This window comes from Bufo bufo, chromosome 2 (assembly GCF_905171765.1).
Source record: "Bufo bufo chromosome 2, aBufBuf1.1, whole genome shotgun sequence".
NCBI classification, from domain to species: Eukaryota; Metazoa; Chordata; class Amphibia; order Anura; family Bufonidae; genus Bufo; species Bufo bufo.
Genome location: NC_053390.1, coordinates 499,950,344 through 499,972,745, shown reverse-complemented (window position 1 = coordinate 499,972,745; position 22,402 = coordinate 499,950,344). Strand labels below are relative to the sequence as shown.

At 43.8% G+C, this 22,402-nt stretch overlaps 1 protein-coding gene across 3 annotated transcripts in view; it reads right to left on the bottom strand.

Moving 5' to 3' along the window:
• Positions 1-22,402, bottom strand: part of LOC120989600 (cell wall protein SED1-like) — a 353,322-nt gene that overhangs the window by 50,903 nt on the left and 280,017 nt on the right. For all 3 annotated transcript variants that reach the window (XM_040417805.1, XM_040417806.1, XM_040417807.1), the window contains one exon: positions 14,706-14,860. In XM_040417805.1, the coding sequence (XP_040273739.1) occupies positions 14,706-14,860 (155 nt within the window). The remainder of the gene's footprint in view (positions 1-14,705; positions 14,861-22,402) is intronic.

Below are 22,402 nucleotides of genomic sequence, written 5' to 3'. Positions count from 1 at the left end.
CCTCTCCTCAGGACCATAACCCTTCCAATGAACGAGGTACTGAAGAGAACCGCGGACCATGCGAGAGTCCACAATTCTGGAAACCTCAAACTCCAGATTGCCATCAACCAAAATCGGAGGAGGAGGCAAAGAGGAGGGTACCGTGGGCTGGACATATGGTTTTAAGAGAGATCTGTGAAATACATTATGTATCTTCCAAACCCGTGGAAGATCAAGACGGAAGGCAACAGGATTGATGACTGACAAGATTTTATAAGGCCCAATAAACTTGGGACCCAATTTCAAGGAGGGAACCTTCAACTTAATGTTTCTAGTAGACAACCACACCAGATCACCCACATTCAGGTCCGGACCAGGCACACGTCTCTTATCAGCCACACGCTTATACCTCTCACTCATCTTTTTAAGATTACTCTGAATCTTTTGCCAAATGGTAGACAAAGACGAGGAAAATCTCTCCTCCTCAGGTAAACCAGAAAGAGCCCCTCCCGAGAATGTACCAAACTGCGGATGGAACCCATATGCACCAAAGAATGGTGACTTATCAGAAGATTCCTGACGACGGTTGTTCAGAGCAAACTCAGCAAGAGGGAGAAATGAACACCAATCCTCCTGGTTCTCTGAAACAAAACAGCGCAAATATGTCTCCAGATTCTGATTGAGGCGCTCAGTCTGACCATTCGACTGCGGATGAAAAGCAGAAGAGAAGGACAGCCGAACCCCCAGGCGAGAACAGAAAGCCTTCCAGAACCTGGACACAAACTGCTTGCCTCTATCGGAAACAATATCAGAGGGAATGCCGTGCAATTTAACAATATGGTCGACAAAAGCTTGCGCCAACGTTTTAGCATTGGGTAAACCAGGGAAAGGTACGAAATGAGCCATCTTGCTAAAACGGTCCACCACCACCAGGATCACCGACTTCCCCGAGGAACGAGGAAGATCCGTGATAAAGTCCATGGACAGGTGTGTCCAAGGACGGGAAGGAATGGGTAACGGGAGAAGGGAACCTGAAGGCCGTGAACGAGGGACCTTAGCGCGAGCGCACGTCTCACAAGCAGCCACAAAACCCTCCACCGACTTACGAAGAGCCGGCCACCAAAATCTCCGAGCAATGAGATCCACCGTGGCTCTACTCCCGGGGTGACCAGCAAGAACCGTATCATGATGCTCCTTAAAGAGTTTGTGACGTAGCTCAGGAGGCACGAACAACTTCCCAGAAGGACAACGGGCAGGTGTCTCAGTCTGGGCAGCCTGGACCTCGGCCTCCAAATCGGAATATAGAGCAGAAACAACTACCCTCTCCGCCAAAATGGGACCCGGGTCCTCGGAGTTTCCTCCTCCCGGAAAACAGCGAGAGAGAGCATCAGCCTTCACATTTTTTATCCCAGGTCGGAATGTAACAACAAAATTGAATCTGGAGAAGAACAGAGACCATCTGGCCTGTCTCGGATTCATACGCCTGGCCGACTCCAAGTATGCCAGATTCTTATGGTCGGTAAAAACGGTGATAGGGTGCCTGGCTCCCTCCAACCAATGGCGCCATTCCTCGAAAGCCAACTTGATGGCCAACAACTCCCTATCTCCCACATCATAGTTTCTCTCTGCCGGGGAGAGTTTTTTAGAGAGAAAGGCACAGGGTCGCCACTTGGCAGGGGAAGGGCCCTGGGACAAAACCGCACCCACACCCACCTCGGAAGCATCCACCTCAACAATAAAAGGTAAGGAAACATCGGGATGCACCAAGACGGGAGCAGACGCAAAATTCTCTTTAATCTTAGAAAAGGCTGCAAGCGCCTCCTCCGACCAAGAGGAAAAATCCGCCCCCCTTTTTTGTCATGTCAGTGAGGGGTTTGACAACAGAGGAATAATTCAAAATGAACTTTCTGTAATAGTTCGCAAAACCCAGAAAGCGCATCAATGCCTTCTGATTCTCAGGAAGCTCCCACTCAAGTACAGCACGGACCTTCTCGGGATCCATGCGAAAACCAGAAGCAGAGAGTAGAAAACCCAGAAATTGAATCTCCGATACCATAAAAAGACATTTCTCCAGCTTGGCGTACAATTTATTTTCCCGCAGAATCTGCAGAACCTGAAAAAGATGATCCTGATGGGTCTGAACATCAGGGGAAAAAATCAAAATATCATCAAGATACACCAATACAAATTTCCCCATTAAATGATAGAAAATACTATTAACAAAATGCTGAAAGACGGCCGGAGCATTCATCAGGCCGAAAGGCATAACGAGATTCTCGAAATGCCCGTTAGGGGTATTAAAGGCCGTTTTCCATTCATCCCCCTCTCTGACCCTGACCAGGTTGTACGCGCCTCTCAAATCCAATTTGGAAAACACCTTGGCCCCAACAATTTGATTGAAGAGGTCCGGGATCAGAGGAAGGGGATAGGGATCGCGAATCGTGATACGGTTCAGCTCCCTAAAATCTAGGCAAGGTCTCAGAGAGCCATCTTTCTTTTTAACAAAAAAAAAACCCGCGGCCACAGGTGACTTTGAGGGACGAATATGCCCCTTTTCGAGACTCTCGGAGATGTAAGTTCGCATTGCGATTCTTTCCGGTTGTGAGAGATTGTAGAGGCGTGCTTTTGGCAGCTTGGCCCCGGGAATGAGGTTAATGGGACAGTCAAACTCCCGGTGAGGAGGTAGCTCCTGAACACCGCTCTCGGAAAACACGTCCGAGAAATCAGAGAGAAATGATGGCACCGTTTTAGTAGACACCTCTGCAAAAGTCGCTGTGAGACAATTCTCTCTACAAAAATCACTCCACTCATTTATTTGCCTTCCTTGCCAATCAATAGTGGGGTTATGTCTAGTGAGCCAGGGTAACCCTAAAACTAGAGGAGACGGCTATCCGTTAAGGACAAAACAAGATATATCCTCCACATGAGTGTCACCTACAGCTAGCCGGATATTGTGAACAATGCCCTTCAGAGATCTCTGTGAGAGTGGAGCAGAGTCAATAGCAAAAACAGGTATATCTTTATCTAATGTGCAAACCTGAAAACCATGCATGGCTACAAATTGAGTGTCAATAAGATTGACGGCCGCTCCACTATCGACAAAAATCTCACAAGAAATGACTTTGCTCTCTAGCGCCACCCTGGCAGACAGGAGAAAACGGGAACTGCAGGTCAGAGGAAAAGCATCAAATCCTACATCAACTTTGCCCAAAGTAGCAGATGAAGCAGAACTTGATGATTTACCTTTTGAGATTTTTCTCTTATTATCGCTCTTAGTACGGTTCAAGAATCTCCTAGACGGACAAACATTTGCCAAATGACCTATGCCCCCACAACAAAAACACACCATACTCTGAGGACTAAATCCTCTTTTATCAGGGGCAAGTCGAGCTAGCTGCATGGGCTCCTCCTCAGAGGGGAGCGAGACAGGATGAGGCCCCTGCACACTGAATGAGTCCGCACCACTGCCCCTAGACTGACAATGGCTGGACAGAGAGGTCTCGTTTCTTTCTCTTAGACGCCTGTCAAGGCGTACCGCCAATGACATGGCAGACTCTAAGGACGTTGGTCTCTCATGGAAAGCAAACGCATCTTTTAATCTCTCCGAGAGACCATGACAGAACTGACTCCGGAGTGCAGCATCATTCCAACCCGAATCAGCTGCCCATCTCCGAAATTCAGAACAATAAAGCTCCGCAGACCATTTGTTCTGGCATAAAACACGTAGGTTAGATTCGGCCAGAGCAACACGATCCGGGTCATCATAAATCTGCCCCAGGGCCACAAAAAATCCCTCCACGGATCGAAGGGAGGGATCCCCTGATGGCAGCGAAAAAGCCCAAGTCTGAGCATTACCCCTGAGCAGGGAGATGACAATCCTCACCCTCTGCTCTTGATTACCAGAAGAGTGAGGACACAAGCAAAAATGGAGTTTGCATGCCTCTCTGAAACGAACAAAATTCTCACTGCCCCCGGAGAACGTCTCCGGAAGTGAGACCTTTGGCTCGCAACAGACTCCATGAGCAAGAGCAGGGCCCAATGCTTGAAGCTGGGTCATAGATTGACGGAGATCCGCTACTTCCAAAGAAAGACCCTGCATGCGGTCAACCAGGTCAGAAAGCGGATCCATGTCAAAAAAGGACGGTTTTGGTGGATTATAATGTCACGGGTGTATGTGAGCAACAATAGTAATTCACAGTACAGAGCAACTGACTGGACCCAGAACTAGGGAGGATAAAGGGTGACCCCTGTCCGACCCTCAACGCTTTCCCTATTCTGCTAAAGCACATGCCCGGATCCAAATGGCGGAACGAGGCATGCCCACGTGCCTAAGACTAATGACCACTGTAACCCCTACAATAGTGGAAGGGGCACGGCCACCAGTGCCCTACTCAGTATATGGAGGGAACCGTGGCCACCTCAGATCCAGTCAGAAAACAAACAGGAATACAACAATGTCTGCAGACTTAGCTGAAGGTGTTGTAGCCGCAGAGAAGACGGATCCAAGGACAGGCTGGCAATATCCGGAGTGCTAGCTGCAGCAGAACACAGGTCCAGTGAACTGATAGCTACAAGTGAAGAAACTAAAGCAAGAGCTACAACTGAAGTGAGAACTATAATCCACATCCTATCATAGGAGGAGGGGTGATATAAAGAGAGGGAAATCAAACACATGAAGGACAGCTGTGGTGAAAGAAACCAAAAGTAAACAGAGTAGTGAGAACGCCTCCCAGCTCTAGTAGTGACATCATCACAGGGGTGGAGAAACAGAGCTGTGAGAACGTCCCAAAGCTCTGGTAGTGACATGAGCCTATGCAGTTAGGAGGAGCTACTCCTGGAATTACTGGCAAAAGCTTGGGTCATGTAAAAGGAGTATGCTTTTGTTGTGGCAAGAAGGGAAATTTTGTGAATATTTGTCTGTACTTACAGCATCAAGGAGTAAACAAAAACAAAAAAACGTTTAATCCCCAAATTACTATTGGTGGTGTGGGTGGGGAGTACCCATTTTCTCCTGTCTGCCGAGGTGGCGCTAGAGTCCAAAACTGTGAAAATCAAAGCATTTATCGACAGTGGGGCAGGAGTTAACTTGATTGATGGAAATTTGTTCGTATTCACGGGTTGACTACTAATGCATTAAAGAAAAGTATTTCTGTCTTTGCAATTGCCTCAGCACCTCTCACCCAAAAATGCCTGTTGCAGGTAGTGAATGACATTCATTTAAGAGTGGGTGATTTTCATCAGGAATCTATCTCCTGTTATGTGTTGGAGGGTCTGCCTGCTCCGTTGGTGTTGGGTCTACCATGGTTAAGCAAACATAACTCTAACATCGACTGGAAAGCGAGACAGATTCTCGATTGGAGTGATTTTTGGATGGACAACTGTCTTAATGCATTGTTCTTTATGGTTACCACTAAAACTGCTCCCTCGTTCATTTCTGAATTGTCTGATGTGTTCTCTGAGAGTGGTAATCAGGAGTTGCCTCCGCACTGGGAGTATAACTGTCCTGTCAATCTTATTCCCGGAGCCAAATTGCCCAAATCTCGGTTGTATAGTCTTTCGGAACCCGAAAGAAAGGCCATGCGAGAGTATATCACCGAGAGTTTGGCAAAGGGACATATTAGACTATCCAGGTGGCTGCTGGATTTTTCTTTGTAAAGAAAAAGGATGGTACCCTGAGGCCATGTCTGGACTTCCGTGAGCTCAATCGTATTACCGTCCGTGATCCTTACCCCCTTCCTTTGATTCCGGATTTGTTTAGTCAGATTGTCGGTGCCAAGGTGCTCTCTAAATTGGATCTGAGGGGGGCATATCATTTGGTAAGGATCAAGGAGGGGAATGAGTGGAAGACCGCATTTAATACCCCAGAGGGTTATTTTGAGAATCTGGTGATGCCTTTTGGGTTAACTAATGCTCCTGCGGTTTTTCAACACTTTGTCAATGACATCTTTCCTCATCTGGTGGGAGGTTTGTAGTTTTATACATTAATGACATACTAATTTATTTACCTAATATGGAGACTCATCAGGATCATGTGAGACAGGTGTTACAAATCCTAAGAGAGAATAAGTTGTATGCTAAGATGGAAAAGTGTGTATTTGCTGTACAGGAGGTGCAATTTCTGGGTTACCTGCTCTCATCCTCAGGTTTTTGTATGGATCCCGAGAAGCTCCATGCCGCGTTGAACTGGGATCAACCCGCAAATCTGAAGGCGCTTATGTGGTTTTGGGAGTTTACCAACTACTATTATAAATTTATCTTGAACTATTCAATGGTGGTTAAACCTTTAACAGACATGACTAGGAAGGGTGCTGATATTTCTATCTGGTCTGATGCGGCATTACAGGCCTTTACTGCTGTGAAAGAATGTTTTGCTTCGGCTCCTATTCTGGTGCAACCGGATGTGTATCAGCCATTTATTGTTGAGGTTGACGCGTCCAAGGTAGGGGTAGAAGAAATCTGGTCGCAGGTTCCTTCACCCAGTAAATGGCGCCCATGTGCATTTTTCTCTAAAAAACTCTCAACTGCTGAAAGGAATTATGATGTGGGGAATAGGGAATTGCTGGCCATTAAGTTGGAAAAAGCTTTTGATTCGCTACGGTGGGACTGGCTGGGGGTGGTGTTAGACAGATTCAAGATATACGGGGATATCCGTACTTTCCTACAGGGACTCTATACTAGCCGCGCGGCACGCATTCACACGGGAGGATTTCTATCCCCCATTTTTCCCCTCCAGAGAGGAACCAGGCAGGGCTGCCCGCTCTCCCCCCTCCTTTTTGACTTGGCCATCGAACCTCTGGCTAGATTCTTAGAGGACTCTGAGCTATACTTGGGAATCACTATAGGTAGGAAAGAGGTTAAGCTGGCTTTGTATGCCGATGACCTATTGATCTTTATGGCTACTCCTCAGCAACATCTAGGCCCCTTAATGGAGTTCCTTCGTCGTTTTGGGTCTTTTTTTGGGATAAAAAATAAATTCTTCCAAAAGCGAGGTCCTGGAGCTGCACACCACAAATCCCCCCCACTTCTGGACTGCCTCGGATTTTTCCCTAGCGGCTGTTAAGCGACATATCACTTACCTGGGGTTGAAGATTGGTAAGCTCCCTGGGTCACTATACCAGCTAAACTACCCACCCCTTATAGCGAAAATTATATTAGAATTACAGAGATGGCATTCGCTTCCCTTGTCTCTCCTTGGCAGATGTCAGCTCATCAAAATGATGAGCTTCTCTAAATTACTTTACCCCCTCCAAATTCTCCCGATTCTACTAAAACATGCTGATGTTACTGCTTTGAATAGAGCATTCACCTCGTTCTTGTGGTCTGGTCTGCGTCCTCGTATCTCTCTCTCAAAGCTCATGTTATGGAAACCAGAGGGAGGGGTGAAATTCCCGAACATACGGGGATACAATTTATCTTGCCTTATGAGGCATATCTCGGATTGGATACACAATACCGACCACTTTTCAAATAGAGAGCTGGAACAAAACCTAGTAACTCCTTGGAATTTAGTGGCATGCCTCCATTCCAATCTGGCCTAGCTTCCCAAGGATATTAAAACCTCGCTCTTATTAAGGGATACGATGGCAGCTTGGAAGGAGATTAGGAAAACAGTTGGCATGCCTCATGCAATCTCTAAGTGGATGCCACTGTGGGGACATCCCGAGTTCCCCCAGGGGACTTGTACAGGACTCTCTGGGCTGTGGGTGACTAGAGGGTTGGCAAGGGCGGAACATCTGGTGCACCAAGAGGAGAAACGATGGCTGACCCCAAACGAACTGAAGGAAAAATATGCCCTGCCTGATTCCCATTTCCTGCTAATTATGCAGATTCTGGGTTTCTGTTCACATAGGTTGCGAGACTTGTCAAAGGAGGCGATCAAGAACTCCTTTGACGAGGTTCTCAGTTTCTCTCCTCAAATGGTATCCCTCTCGAGGTTATATAGGGCACTCTCAGGCAACTTCACGAAGGCCAAGGTATCCACTCTGTTTAAGAAGTGGGAACGCATCACCATGGATGATGAGATCGGGGAAAAGATCCTGGAGGGCTGGGGCAAGGTCCGCCAGTGTGTGATAAGCGAAACATGGCGAGAAACATATTTTAAAATGATGCACCATGCAATTTATGGTTTTCATTTTCCAGCCTCTTCTCAATTCCCGGATCGCATCACAAATTGTCCGAATTGCAGAGTCTCAGCAACAGATTTCTGGCATGGTATATGGACGTGTACCAAGGTAGCTAACTTTTGGGTCACCGTGGTCGCTTAGATCTAAAAACACTGGCTTTTAAATTTGCCTATGGAGCCCCAGGCTCTGATTTTTCACTACATACAGTACAGACCAAAAGTTTGGACACACCTTCTCATTCAAAGAGTTTTCTTTATTTTCATGACTATGAAGGCATCAAAACTATGAATTAACACATGTGGAATTATATACATAACAAACAAGTGTGAAACAACTGAAAATATGTCATATTCTAGGTTCTTCAAAGTAGCCACCTTTTGCTTTGATTACTGGTTTGCACACTCTTGCCATTCTCTTGATGAGCTTCAAGAAGTAGTCCCCTGAAATGGTCTTCCAACAGTCTTGAAGGAGTTCCCAGATATGCTTAGCACTTGTTGGCCCTTTTGCCTTCACTCTGCGGTCCAGCTCAACCCAAACCATCTCGATTGGGTTCAGGTTCGGTGACTGTGGAGGCCAGGTCATCTGGCGCAGCACCCCATCACTCTCCTTCATGGTCAAATAGCCCTTACTTTCAAAGTTTTCCCAATTTTTCGGCTGACTGACTGACCTTCATTTCTTAAAGTAATGATGGCCACTCATTTTTCTTTACTTAGCTGCTTTTTTCTTGCCATAATACAAATTCTAACAGTCTATTCAGTAGGACTATCAGCTGTGTATCCACCTGACTTCTCCTCAACGCAACTGATGGTCCCAACCCCATTTATAAGGCAAGAAATCCCACTTATTAAACCTGACAGGGCACACCTGTGAAATGAAAACCATTTCAGGGGACTACCTCTTGAAGCTCATCAAGAGAATGCCAAGAGTGTGCAAAGCAGTAATCAAAGCAAAAGGTGGCTACTTTGAAGAACCTAGAATATGACATATTTTCAGTTGTTTCACACTTGTTTGTTATGTATATAATTCCACATGTGTTAATTCATAGTTTTGATGCCTTCAGTGTGAATCTACAATTTTCATAGTCATGAAAATAAAGAAAACTCTTTGAATGAGAAGGTGTGTCCAAACTTTTGGTCTGTACTGTACGTCTTGAGGGGGGGCAGTCTGGCTGTCCAACTAAGATCCCGATCATCTTACATTCCATACTACTGATAGCCAAAAGAGTTCTGCTGCAACGCTGGCTTATAGAGGCCATGCCAGACATTCCTGTTGTGATCTCTGAGTTGAAGGTGCTGATGGGTTTTGAAAGAATAGAGGCAGTAAGACACAAGGAGTGCTCGGCTTCAAAAAATTTCAGCAAATGGCGAACATTCATTACTACACACTTTAGTCCCGAAGATATGAAGGAGTTGAAAAATGCAGTCAGATACGCATGGGGGATACATTGTTGTATGATTTGTATGTACATGGCCCTTGTTCTTTTCATTCTGCGAATCTGCTTCAAATAAACAGAATATTTTTTTTTTTTTAAGTTGGCATTCGAGGAATAGCGGCATTGGTTGGAAGGAGCAATTTATCCTATTACGGTAATTATGGATCACAAGAATCTAGCTTACCTTGACTCGGCTAAGCGAACCCAAGGCAGGCCAGATGGTCATTGGTTTTCTCCAGATTTAACTTCATAGTCACTTACCACCCTGGGGTTAGGAACGTCAAGGCGGATACTTTGTCGTGTAGCTTTCCTGGGTGCACCGAGTCTAATGACCCTAGTCCCATTTTACCTGAAGGGGTAGTCTGCTTTTTATCCTGATCTCGAGGCCAAGGTTTTGGAGGCACAGGAGGATGCTCCGGATTCTTGTCCTCCGGGGAAATTGTTTGTTCCCTCCGAATTACGTCACAAGGTGTTTGAGGAATGTCACTGTACGGTGCTTGCTTGGCACCCTGGGAGCAGGTCGACTGTTGATCTCATCTCTCTCAGATTCTGGTGGCTGGGGTTGCGTAAGTGTGTTGAGGACTATGTGTGAGCCTGTGGTGCCTGTGCACATGCTAAGGTGACACATACTTGGCCTTCAGGATCTCTGCTTCCATTGCCCATCCTGTCCAGACCTTGGACCCATTTGTCCATGGATTTTATCACAGATTTACAGAATTATTCGGGAAAAAACGCAATTCTGGTGGTTGTCGATTGTTTTAGTAAAATAGCACACTTTATTGCATTACCTAATCTACCCAATGCTAAAACACTTGCACAGGTGTTTGTCGACAACATAGTGAAACTACATGGCATTCCCTCTGATGTGGTGTCCGATAGAGGGACTCCGTTTGTTTCCAGATTTTTTAAAGCATTCTGTACTCGTCTGGGTGTACAATTGTCCTTCTCTTCGGCTTTTCATCCTCAGTCGAACGGACAGATGGAGCGCACTATTCAGAATCTGGAGACTTACTTGAGATGTTTTGTTTCAGAGAATCAGGAAGAGTGGTCTTCATTTTAGTCGTTAGCGGAGTTTGCTATAAATAACCGTAGACAGGAATCCACTGATAAGTCGCCGTTTTTTGGGGCATATGGGTTCCATCCACAGTTTGGTACATTTTCTGGTGCTCAAAATTCCGGCATTCCTGGGGAGGAATGATTTTCCTCTTATTTGTCTTCTATTTGGCGGAAAATCCAAAATAACCTTAAAAAAGATGGGCAACAGGTATAAGCTTGCGGCTGACACCAGACGTATGAGTGGTCCGGACCTGAGAGTGGGTGATTCTGTGTGGTTGTCTGCAAGAAACATTAAATGTAAAGTACCTTCTTGGAAATTGAGCCCAAGATTTATTGGTCTATATAAGATCACTGCCATTGCTAACCCTGTAGCTTTCCGTCTTGAACTTCCTCAGGCTTTGAAATTCCATTACGCATTTCATAAATCGTTGTTAAAGAAATGTGTCGAACCTGTTGAGCCGTCCTCCTTACCTTCTGGTGGATGGCAATTTAGAATTTCAGATCAGCAGGATTGTGGACTCCCGAGTTCTCCGGATATCCCTCTAGTATTTCGTTCATTGGAGAGGGTATGGACCAGAGGAGAGGATGTTAATGCATCCTGATAAGGTCGGTCCTGGGTGCCCGGAGGTCACCCGTAGAAGGGGGGCTAACTGTCACACCTGTGACAGGCATTAGAAGGTCTGAAAGACTGACTGCACATGATTGATCTGACAGCCTCTTTTAGTTTTACTTTGTCTGTGTGTTGCTGGTATGTCCACACCTCCTGTTCAGGTGTGGATCATGTGACCTTTACCTCTCCCTATTTAGTCTGACTCTACCCATCACTTCTTGCTCTGGATAGCTTTATTTGGTTTTGGAAGAGCTGGAGTGTGGTTCTTGTTGAAGTCCTGTTCATCCATCATCCTCAGAAGTTAAGTATTCTGCTTGTTGTGTTTTGTATCCCCCCCCCCCCCTGTTTTTTTACTAGGCCTCAGCGAGACGCTGGTTCCTTCACCATGGAAGGAACGGGTTGTCTCTGCCCATTCGTTACCTTTAGGGAATCTGAGGGTTACCAGGGTTTTACAGGTTCCTGTGTATGGGCATCGCTACCATCGAGAGGTGTCCATACGGATAGGAGTTAGTGCCAGGAGCAGGGTTTTATAGGTAGCGACCCTTTTCTTACCTAGCGGTGAGGCCTAGTGTCTTTCCTCTTCCTTCTTGTTGTCTTTTGGTGTTCTCCCCTACTACATCTGTGACAGTGGCACAGCTAATGTCACTGTCCGCAGCGGACATAGTCTACGGAAAAAGTACACTGGATATCAGATATTTTTTGGATGCTCACACTTTACACAGGAGATGTGTCGCAGCTAATGTCACTGTCCGCAGCGGACATAGTCTATGGAAAAAGGACACTGTATGTCACAGATATTTTTGGGATGCGCACACTTTACACAGGACATGTGGCTCAGCTAATGTCACTGTCCACAGCGGACACCGTCTACAGAAGAAGTACATTGGATGTCAGATATTTTTGGGATATGCAAACTTTAAACTGGAGATGTGGCTCAGCTAATGTCGCTGTCTGCAGCGGCCTAACTATTGTACGCTATTTAGCACAGGATGCGCTAAAAATAGATATTGCTGCCACACACAATAGTCCTTAAAAGGACTTTTGGGTCTCTAAAAAGTTTTGGTGGTAATAATATTCTTAAATCACTCCCTACACTGTCTGTCCCTTCCTCAGCACAGCTCTCCCTGACTAAGACTGAGCTGAACATGCGTCATTGAGTGCTATATAGCACCTGATGTTGCGTTCCGGACAGCCAATCACTGTAATGCCATCAACCAACATGGCTACGGCATTACAGTGAGGGCAGTACTTGCCTGCATGTTTATTGGCTGCGTAGCAGCCAAGAAACGTGCGGGGCGGAGAGTTGAGCATTGCGCTCGAGCACATGCAGTATTTGGCCGAATACCGCCATTTGCCGAGCATCGAGATGCTCGAACCGAACAGGTGTTCGCCGAGCATGCTCCATCATCACTAGTCCCGAATAATTTTGACATATTATGATATACATATGCATTTTATTATGGGGCCTTATGATATGTAAAACATAATGATTTGATCATTTATGCCATGAGCACTTGGCTTCTGTAATATCTGTGGGCAATGTACGGCATATCAGGTCATTAGCTTTCACGCATGCGCAGTTCAGCGTTTTGAATCTGCCCGCCAGTAGTACTGATTCCTGAAAAAGGGGCGGGCGCATGCGCTATAGAGCATGTAAACATTAATGGGTATGCACTGATCTGACCAAGCCTCTTTGTCAGATGCGCGAAGGACGCATGCATGGTGGCACACACACTGTGTTCGGCGCCTGCGCACTTGATCTTAACACATGCCAATGGATGGTGCTGACCTGTGGCGGGAAGCCATCAATGTCGCAGGTCAACACCATCCATTGGCCTTTCATCTTTTCATGCCATTGTGCAATTTTCATACCAGTCCCCTGATGAACCGATACATTCAAGTAGGGAAAATGTGTCGGGACATTTGAAAATTAGAGACTTTATACTACACTGGGCAACTGATTGAAAGACAAGATATTGTGATTGGGAACCATTGGACAGGTAGGGATTCTTAGTGAGGTTACAGCCACCGATAAGTTGGGCTGCCCCTTTCGAAGCGATAACTCCGCTTTTAGGCAGGGACAGTAAAGAAATGTAGGGACCGTTTTTCTGATGCCTAAAAGCGGACGTAATGCTACAACATTCTTGTGCTCCTTCTTGAAATTTTGGAGGAGCTCAGATTGCAAGTCTCTACAGTCAACATTGAAGTAACCCTCACTGAATGATATGGTGAATGCAATCCCTCAAGCATTGCGATCCACAGTACCGTGAGTAACCACACATGTGGTAACAGTTGTATCCTATTGAATTCATACATTAGTCACAGATTGTGATACTGATCTCCATTTAATTTACCTTTAGTTTTATTTTTATTTTTTGATGTGGGTATATATACTTTTAGATATTACTAATAAATTATATAGTGACATGCAAAATTATAAATAAATAAATAAATATCTTTTAAAACATGTTAAACATAAAAATGTGACATAAACAATAGTTCATTTTTGGATGACACATTCCCTTTAAACCACCAACCATGTGACTTAGAGAGGGGTCGTTGATCCAGGGAGTTATTCTGATTGCCTGATTGGAGTCGGGAAGGAATTTTTAATCCCCTAAAGTGAGGAAAATTGGCTTCTACCTCACAGGGTTTTTTTGCCTTCCTCTGGATCAACTTGCAGGATAACAGGCCGAACTGGATGGACAGATGTCTTTTTTCGGCCTTATGTACTATGTTACTTATGTACTATGACTGTGATTAAAATTTCACTGCAATACGCCACATGTAGGGACATGGCATTTGATTTCCTTTGTGATTATAGCCATAAAGAAACTGCTTTAGAAAGTGTTCCTTTATTATAACTGACTACACAGAAAACTAAACAAACACATCCATTGAATTCTACGTGTTCGTGAAAAATCACTGAAAACATTGGTGGCATCTGTGATCTGCTTTTCACTGACCACTGATTAGAGATACTCTGGAAATTAATTTTCAGCTGAGCAGTGTCTGTGGAATATGGATGATACACTTCTGGTCTATGTAGGAGGAGCAGTGGATTCAGCCTCTGATCCACCTATACAATGATCATCGGAAGAGCCAGGTTTTTACTTCCTGTGAAGGGCGCATATCTGGACATAACTACTGTGAGGGGGGAATATCTGGACATAACTGTGAAGGGGGTACATCTGGGCATACCTACTGTGAAGGGAACACATCTGGACATAGCTACTGTGTAGGGGGCAAATATGGACATAACTACTGTGAGGGGCATTACTACTGTGAAAGGGGCACAAGTGGGCATTACAACTGTGTGCTGGCACAGAGGAAGAATAATGTGGGGGCATTAAGTGGACTGGGCGTGTATGGTTATGCTTTGGGCATAGTTAGAGGCATGGCCTAGTATAAAAAATAAATTGCTGCGGTTCGACGCACATATTGTCCCTATTTGCAATTTTCAAAAGTTAGGAGGTATGATATATAAAACTGATGGTCTTCTTACCATTGGGACATCTTCCAGCTTCTGAAATTCTGGATTCGGCTTATGGCAGAACCTCACAGCAGTCACCACAAGAGCAATGCAGAGAACAGATATAAATATACATAAAACAGCAACCAAGCCTGGATTATCTGACAAGCCCTTGGAAGCGTAGGCGTCTAGCAAGATAAAAAAAAAAGAGACAATGAATGCATACATGAAAGGGGTTTAATGCAAAAATCATACCTTATGGAGCAGACTTTAAAAAAATAAAATAAAAATTCAGGTATATGAGCTGCATAAAAACATTTGCTGGAAAATTCGTTTTAATGCAAGTTTACTGCCCTCTAGTGTTTGCATTAACTTACTGCAATTTTAATATCAATAATTGAGAAATTATGCTCCCAATGCAATCCATCTAAATGTACTTTTTCAAACATCTGACTAAAGATATGTTTGCATATTATAGAAACAGTAGCCAGGAGAAGCATGCATCAAAAGAAAGTAACATGCAGCAGATTTCTTTAGCGAAAAAAAGAAAATCTGCACACTCAAGCCATACTGTTCTTTAGCTCAAGCTGTATTAGTTTTTTTTATGATTTCTGTACATAGAACAACTTACTTATACTCCCACCCAAAATCCCTCCCTTCCTGTTGTACCCCACAAGCCCAGGCTATTTTAGTAATCAGATTTCCCAAATTTAGGTGGAAGCACCCTTTATAATCTAATATGTATTCTTAATAATTTGGTTTTAGACAAATGATATTTTATGAGAAATGTCACAAATTTATTGTGCTGGAGACCATGACCTGAAACCAGGTGTTAACATGGAGAGAAGAAATTATTTTTATGGTTTTGCTAAATGTAGGGACTTTAATAATATTTTTACCAGCAGAAGGACCCTGCTTCGCACGGGTATATTTCATCTATTTCATTTAATGTTTGTGTGTCATTAAAATATATCGACAGTATCCACTATAACAGTGACATCTACAGTACCCCGCCCCTTTAACAGTAACCTCCACAGCGGCCTGCCCCCTTAACAGTAACATCCACAGTGCCCTCCCCTTTAACAGTGACCTCCACAGCGGCCGCTCCTTTATTAGTGACCTCCACAGAACCCCATCTTGTTAACAGTGATTTCCACAATAACCAGCACCCTTAACAGTGACCTCCACAGAGCTCAGTTCTCTTAAAATGTGACCTCTACAACATCCCGCCCCTTAACAGTGACCTCTACAGCACCCTGCAGGGTCTGGACGGACACAGGGATGTCCTTTTGAACAGCTCACTCTCAGACAGCAGCACTGTGCTGTCTGAGCGTGAGCTGCAGGGAGAAAGTCACCCTCCTTCCCACCCCTGCAGCTGACATTTTTTCAATCCCCGTCGGCTTCGGAGTGGGAGGTGCGTGGCCTAAGCTAAGGTTTTTAAGGCCTAAATGGCCACCCTACCTTCCCCCTTAACTGTGACCTCCACAGCATTCTGCTCCCTTAACAGTGTAATCCACAGTAGTGATCAGCGGCAGGGGCTATATTCGAATTTGTGATATTTAATGAATATTTTTTAGAATATTCGTCATATATTCGCGAATTTCGAGAATTCGAGATTATTTTATAGAATGCAAAAAATCGGCAATGTAAAAATCACGTAATGCGAATTCGTAATGCGAAATACAGGCGTGGGTCATTTTGGCTAAATTTTTCAAGCTGCTAGAAGTTTCATGAGTTTCTCGTGAGACTGGAGAAAATGGTTGGCACAACAGAACATTACAATAGCTTTATATGCAGTTAGAGTCAAATGCTCCAATATATTTTATATTCGTGATTGCGCTAATCGGCAGTGATTAGAATATTTTTTCGAACAACTTTACATTTTAGCAGGTCTGAATAAAGATTACTGATTGGTGCACTAAGTATTAGTGTGAACTTGACATTGCTTCCTTCTCATTGGCCCACAGATGGGAAAAAAAATGCTGAATATTCGATATAACGAATAGAAAGCACTATATTCTAAATATTCGCGAATTCTTGAAGTGGCGATATTCTTAATAAAAATTTGCTATTCGCCCCCTGCCCCTTTAAAGCTGACCTACAGCAGTGAAACAAAATGGCTGGGTTGTTATGGAAACCTGGTTTAAAACTGTGTGTATGTGGAGACTAACGGCCTGCGAGCCTCTATTGGCTGATAAGGGTCATGTGACCAGGCTTCTATTGGCTAATGCACTTTTTAGGAATATCTCAGGAACAGTACGTACCCAGTCTAAAACCTTCTCGGACATCTGATGTACCTGTGTGCCAAATTTCGTGATTGTAAATGCGACGGTGCGGATTCCTTTAGCAGACATATATTATATATTAGCTTTATATATTAGATAAACTAGAACATACAACTATATGACCAAAGGTATGTTGACCATCACACCTATATGATATTGTTGAGCATCTTTAGCACCTATAATAGCTATTATTCTTCTGGAAGGCATTCCATATGAGATTATGGGGTGTGTTTGGGAATTTCTGAGCATTTAGCCAAAAGAGCATATCTGAGGTCAGGTACTAATGTTGCATGGGAAAGTTTAGCTTGTAATCAGTATTTCAGTTAATTCCAAAGGTGTTATGATGGGGGTGAGGTCACGATTTGAACCCAGGGACCCCTGTGCCCCAGGCAGTACCTCTCCATACTGAGTTACTGCTCACGCTGGATAACTCCCAAGCTGAATTTATTGTCTAGGTTCGCACTGCTGGCTGCAGGAGGATCGCCGAAAGCCCTGGAATCAGCCTCCTGCACAGCCAGCAGCGAGATGTGTTTGTGGGAGCTTGTCCTGCTGCTGGATGTGCTGATCATCAGGGAAGCAGGTATTTTTTTTTTAATTTTTATGGAGCTGGAAAGGGCACTAGAGGCCAAAGGGGGAGCACAGGGAGGACAAAACCACTGTGAAGGGGCACAAAAAAGGCCATAACTACTGTGGAGGAGGTCAAGGTGAGCATAACTACTATAAAGGGGAACAAAGGTGGGCATAACTACTGTGAGGGGCACATGTGGGCAAAACTACTGTGAGGGGGCACAAAGGTGGGCATAACTACTGCGAGGGGGCACAAAGGTGGGCATAACTACTGTGAAGGGGCTCAAGGTGGGCATAACTACTGTGAGGGGGCACAAAGGCGGGCATAACTACTGTGAGGGGGCACAAAGGCAGGCATAACTATTGTGAGGGGGCTATAAGATGGGCATAACTACTGTAAAGGGGCACAAAGGTGAGCATAACTACTGTGAAGGGGGCAAAATGTGGGCATTAGTACTGTGAGGGGGCACAATTTGGGTATTAGTACCGTGTGGTAGCACTAGGGTGAAATACCCTAGATTACCCTGGTATACATTGGGATGGCTCGTCTTACAGGCCAGCACAGTGCCACCTGCTAGGGATTTCACTGGGGCAGTCACCAGTCTCTATAATTTTTTCTTGTTCCGGATCCAGAGGACATTGCACCAAAGCTGCAGCGACACCCTGGTTGAGTTAGGACCAGTTGGTACTTTAATTTATTGCAAGGTGTACTGCTGTGTACCCTATGATAGATTTTATTAGATGGGACTGGGTGAGTATAGTATAGTGATTTGGGGCTGAGTTAGAGGAGTGGCTTAACCACCTACCGTCCGGGAGGTGGATCACTATTTCTGAATGGACGTTCCAGAACGTCCGTTCAGAAACTGCAGCTGCACGCTAATCGTGCAGCTGCTGATGGGGTTGCCCGCTGTCAGTGACAGCAGGGCAACCCAGAGAGAAGGCAGGGACAGTGCCCAGGTGTCCCTGCCTTCTGGATCACTGCATACACAGCACTCACCGAGTGGAAGTCATGTGACCGCCGGGACCGGAGAGTGCAGGAGCTGTGTGAGGTCTTTCACAGACCTCGATCAGCACTGCACTGAGGCTGTACAGCCCCATGTCAGCCCCAGTTACAGGAGAAATCAACAGTGAAAAAAAAAAGAAAAAGTGAAGTAAATGTCCCCCAGAGGTCTTGTATGACCTTATGGGGGACGAAAAGTGTAATATAAAAAAAATAAAAATAAAGGGTTGAAAAAATAAAATAAAAAAAAGTTTCACATGTAAAAAAAAAAAATGTTAAATGTTAAAAATAGAAAAAATTAAATAAAATAGACATATTAGGTATTGCCGCGTCCGTAAAAACCAGCTCTATAAAAATATCACATGACCAAAAAAAATGTGTCAAAACAAGCAATTTTTGTCACCTTACATCACAAAAAGTGCAACACCAAGTGATCAAAAACGCGTATGTCCCACAAAATGGTACCAATAAAACCGTCACCTCATCCTGCAAAAAATGAGCCCCTACATAAGAAAATCTCTCAAAAAATAAAAAAAACTATAGCTCTTAGAACATGGAGACACTAAAACATAATTTTTTTGGTTTCAAAAATGCTATTATTGTGTTAAAGTGAAACAAATAAAAAAAAAGTATACATATTAGATATTGCCGCGTCCGTAAAAACTAGCTCTATAAAAATATCACATGACCTAACCCCTCAGGTGAACACCGTAAAAAAAAAGAAGAAAAAACAGTGTCAAAACAAGCAATTTTTGTCACTTTACATAACAAAAAGTGCAACACCAAGTGATCAAAAACGCGTATGTCCCACAAAATGGTACCAATAAAACCGTCACCTCATCCCGCAAAAAATGAGCCCCTACATGGACACATTAAAACATAATTTTTTTGTTTCAAAAATGCTATTATTGTGTAAAACTTTAATAAATAAGAAAAAGTATACATATTAGGTATCGCCACGTCCGTAACAATCTTCTCTATAAAAATGTCACTTGACTGAACCCCTCAGGTTAACGCTGTAAAAATAAATAAATAGAAACTGTGCTAAAACAACCAATTTTTTGGTCACCTTGCCCCATAAAGTCTTATAATGAATGATCAAAAAATCATATGTACCCAAAAATAGTAGCAATTAAACTGGCACCTTCTCCCCTAGTTTCCAAAATGGGATCACTTCTTGGGAGTTTCTACTGTAAGGGTGGCTTCAAATGGGACATGGCATCTAAAAACCATGTGGAGTTCCTTTTCTTCTGCGCCCTGCCGCGTGCCCATACAGCAGTTTATGACCACATGTGGGGTGTTTCTGTAAACCGCAGAATCTGGGTAATAAATATTGAGATTTGTTTGGCTGTTAACCATCGATGTGTTAAAGAAAAAATTGGATTAAAATGGGAAATCTGCCAAAAAAGTGAAATTTATAAATTTGATCTCCATTTTCCTTTAATTCTTGTGGAACGCCTAAAGGGTTAACAAAGTTTGTAAAATCGGTTTTAAGTAACTTGAGGGGTGTAGTTTCTACAATGGGGTCATTTATGGGGGTATCCACTATGTAGGCCCCACAAAGTGACTTCAGACCTGAACTGGTCCTTAAAAAGTGGGTTTTGGCAATTTTCTTAAAAATTTGAAGAATTGCTTCTAAACTTCTAAGCCTTCTAACGTCCTAAAAAAAAAAAAGACATTTCCAAAATGATGCCAACATAAAGTAGACATATGGGGAATGTTAAGTAATAAATATTTTATGAGGTATCACTTTCTGTTTTAGAAGCAGAGAAATAGAAATTTAGAAAATTGCGAATTTTTCCAAATTTTTTGTAAATTTGGGATTTTTTTATAAATGTGAAATATATTGACTCAAATTTATGACTATCATGAAGTACAATGTGTCACGAGAAAACATTCTCTGAATGACTTGGATAAGTAAAGGCGTTCCAAAGTTATTACCACATAAAGTGAGATGTCAGTTTTGCAAAATTAGGCCTGGTCAGGAAGGGGGCAAATGGCCCAGATGCAAGTGGTTAAGAAATAGTGCAGTGGCACGCCGTTTAACTTTTTCCTCTTAAAGGCAACCTGTCACCAGTTTTATGGTGTCCTAACTAAGGGCAACATAAATAAGTGACTGATTCTCTTAGCACAATGCTGGGTCACTTTCTTTAATTGACCCAGTCAATCTGCCAACATCTTGTATTGAAAAGCTCCAGCTGATAATGATGAGTCATGAATATTTTTGAGCTCCTGACTCTCCCCGCCCACCTGCTGCTGAATGACAGTTTGTTTCCATATGAACCAGCAGCAGGTGGGCAGGGGTGTGGCTATAGCTCTGAATTAAATATACGCTGGACTCAATGACATCACGCTGGACTCAAATCAGCTCATTAGCATGCGGCATGCAGCATCTTTGTGTGTATATTATGAGGTAACCATCTGTCACACCAGTAAGTGAATACATCTAAGGTACTTTTTAGTAGTTAATGATTGTATATAATTAGTTAGATTATAATCAAATATCCACATGACAGGTTCCCTTTAAAGGGGTTATCCTGGTCTATAAAAAAAATATATCACTACAGTGGTTTATAATATGACAGACTAAGGCTAACTGCAGGGGCGTAGCTATAGGGGAAGCTGCAGCTTTGGGGCCGATCCAGGAGGAGGAGGACTAAAGGATTTGGTCAGGGCCCCCTCAACAGTATTACACAATGAAATTATATACAGTGACAGTATATAAAACGGATGGAACAGCTGCCGGCCCTAGTCTGAGAGAGCGATCTTTACAAGCCACAGGTATGGAGGCGGCATGAAAGTAAGGGGTCACTGTGGGATGTAGCCCCATTCAAAAATTGCAGTGGGGCCCAGTCATTTCTAGCTACGCCACTGGCTAACTCAGTACCTTGAAATATGTTTTGATCGAAATGAGCTTTACCCATGCAGCCTCCACTTCCTGGTCCATCTCATCCTAGCTGTGGAAGTGTCAGTTGTGATCAAGCAGCTCTTCTCAGCATCCACCCACTATAGCCCTCCCAGCAGTGCTGTCCCACGCCCCCTACTCCTCTTTCTCTTGTTCCTCCCAGCCCACTACACCAACTCAGCACAATGGCTCTGCGCAGTACACGCATAAAATCATCATTTACAGCCTAGTACTCCAGGAAGTATGCTCAGTTTATTTTTATGTACAACACAACCTTCGTCAGGACGAAGCCAGAGGGTGTGGCGAAACGCGCGTCGAGGTAGCGTTCTGCACCGGTAGCACTGGGTCCCTTTCCTACCATGGGTAATTATCATCAGTTTTAATATTGGTTTTGTGTTTTTCTTATGGGTCTCCTTATTGGGGCTTTGGATATTGCATTTGTCTTTAATTATGCCCTCTATTAGTTATGTAACTTGCACAGCTGATAGTATATCACCCTTAGGATAGACATTTCACTTGTTATTCATGGTTATGTAACTCCATGCTGGGTATGACATCCGGTGACCTACCTGGTTGGTCTCTGATACACAGGGGATTCTTTGTTGGTGTCTCCTCTCTGTTGGGAGATCCAGCTTATGTCTTTACCATTTTTCTCATTTTTATTTTTGCTATTTTGTACTAATAAACTTTGAATATTTTATACTCATTAGTCGTACTATATACAGTGGGATGCGAAAGTTTGGGCAACCTTGTTAATCGTCATGATTTTCCTGTATAAATCGTTAGTTGTTACGATAAAAAATGTCAGTTAAATATATCATATAGGAGACACACACAGTGATATTTGAGAAGTGAAATTAAGTTTATTGGATTTACAGAAAGTGTGCTATAATTGTTTAAACAAAATTAGGCAGGTGCATAAATTTGGGCACCACAAAAAAGAAATGAAATCAATATTTAGTATATCCTCCTT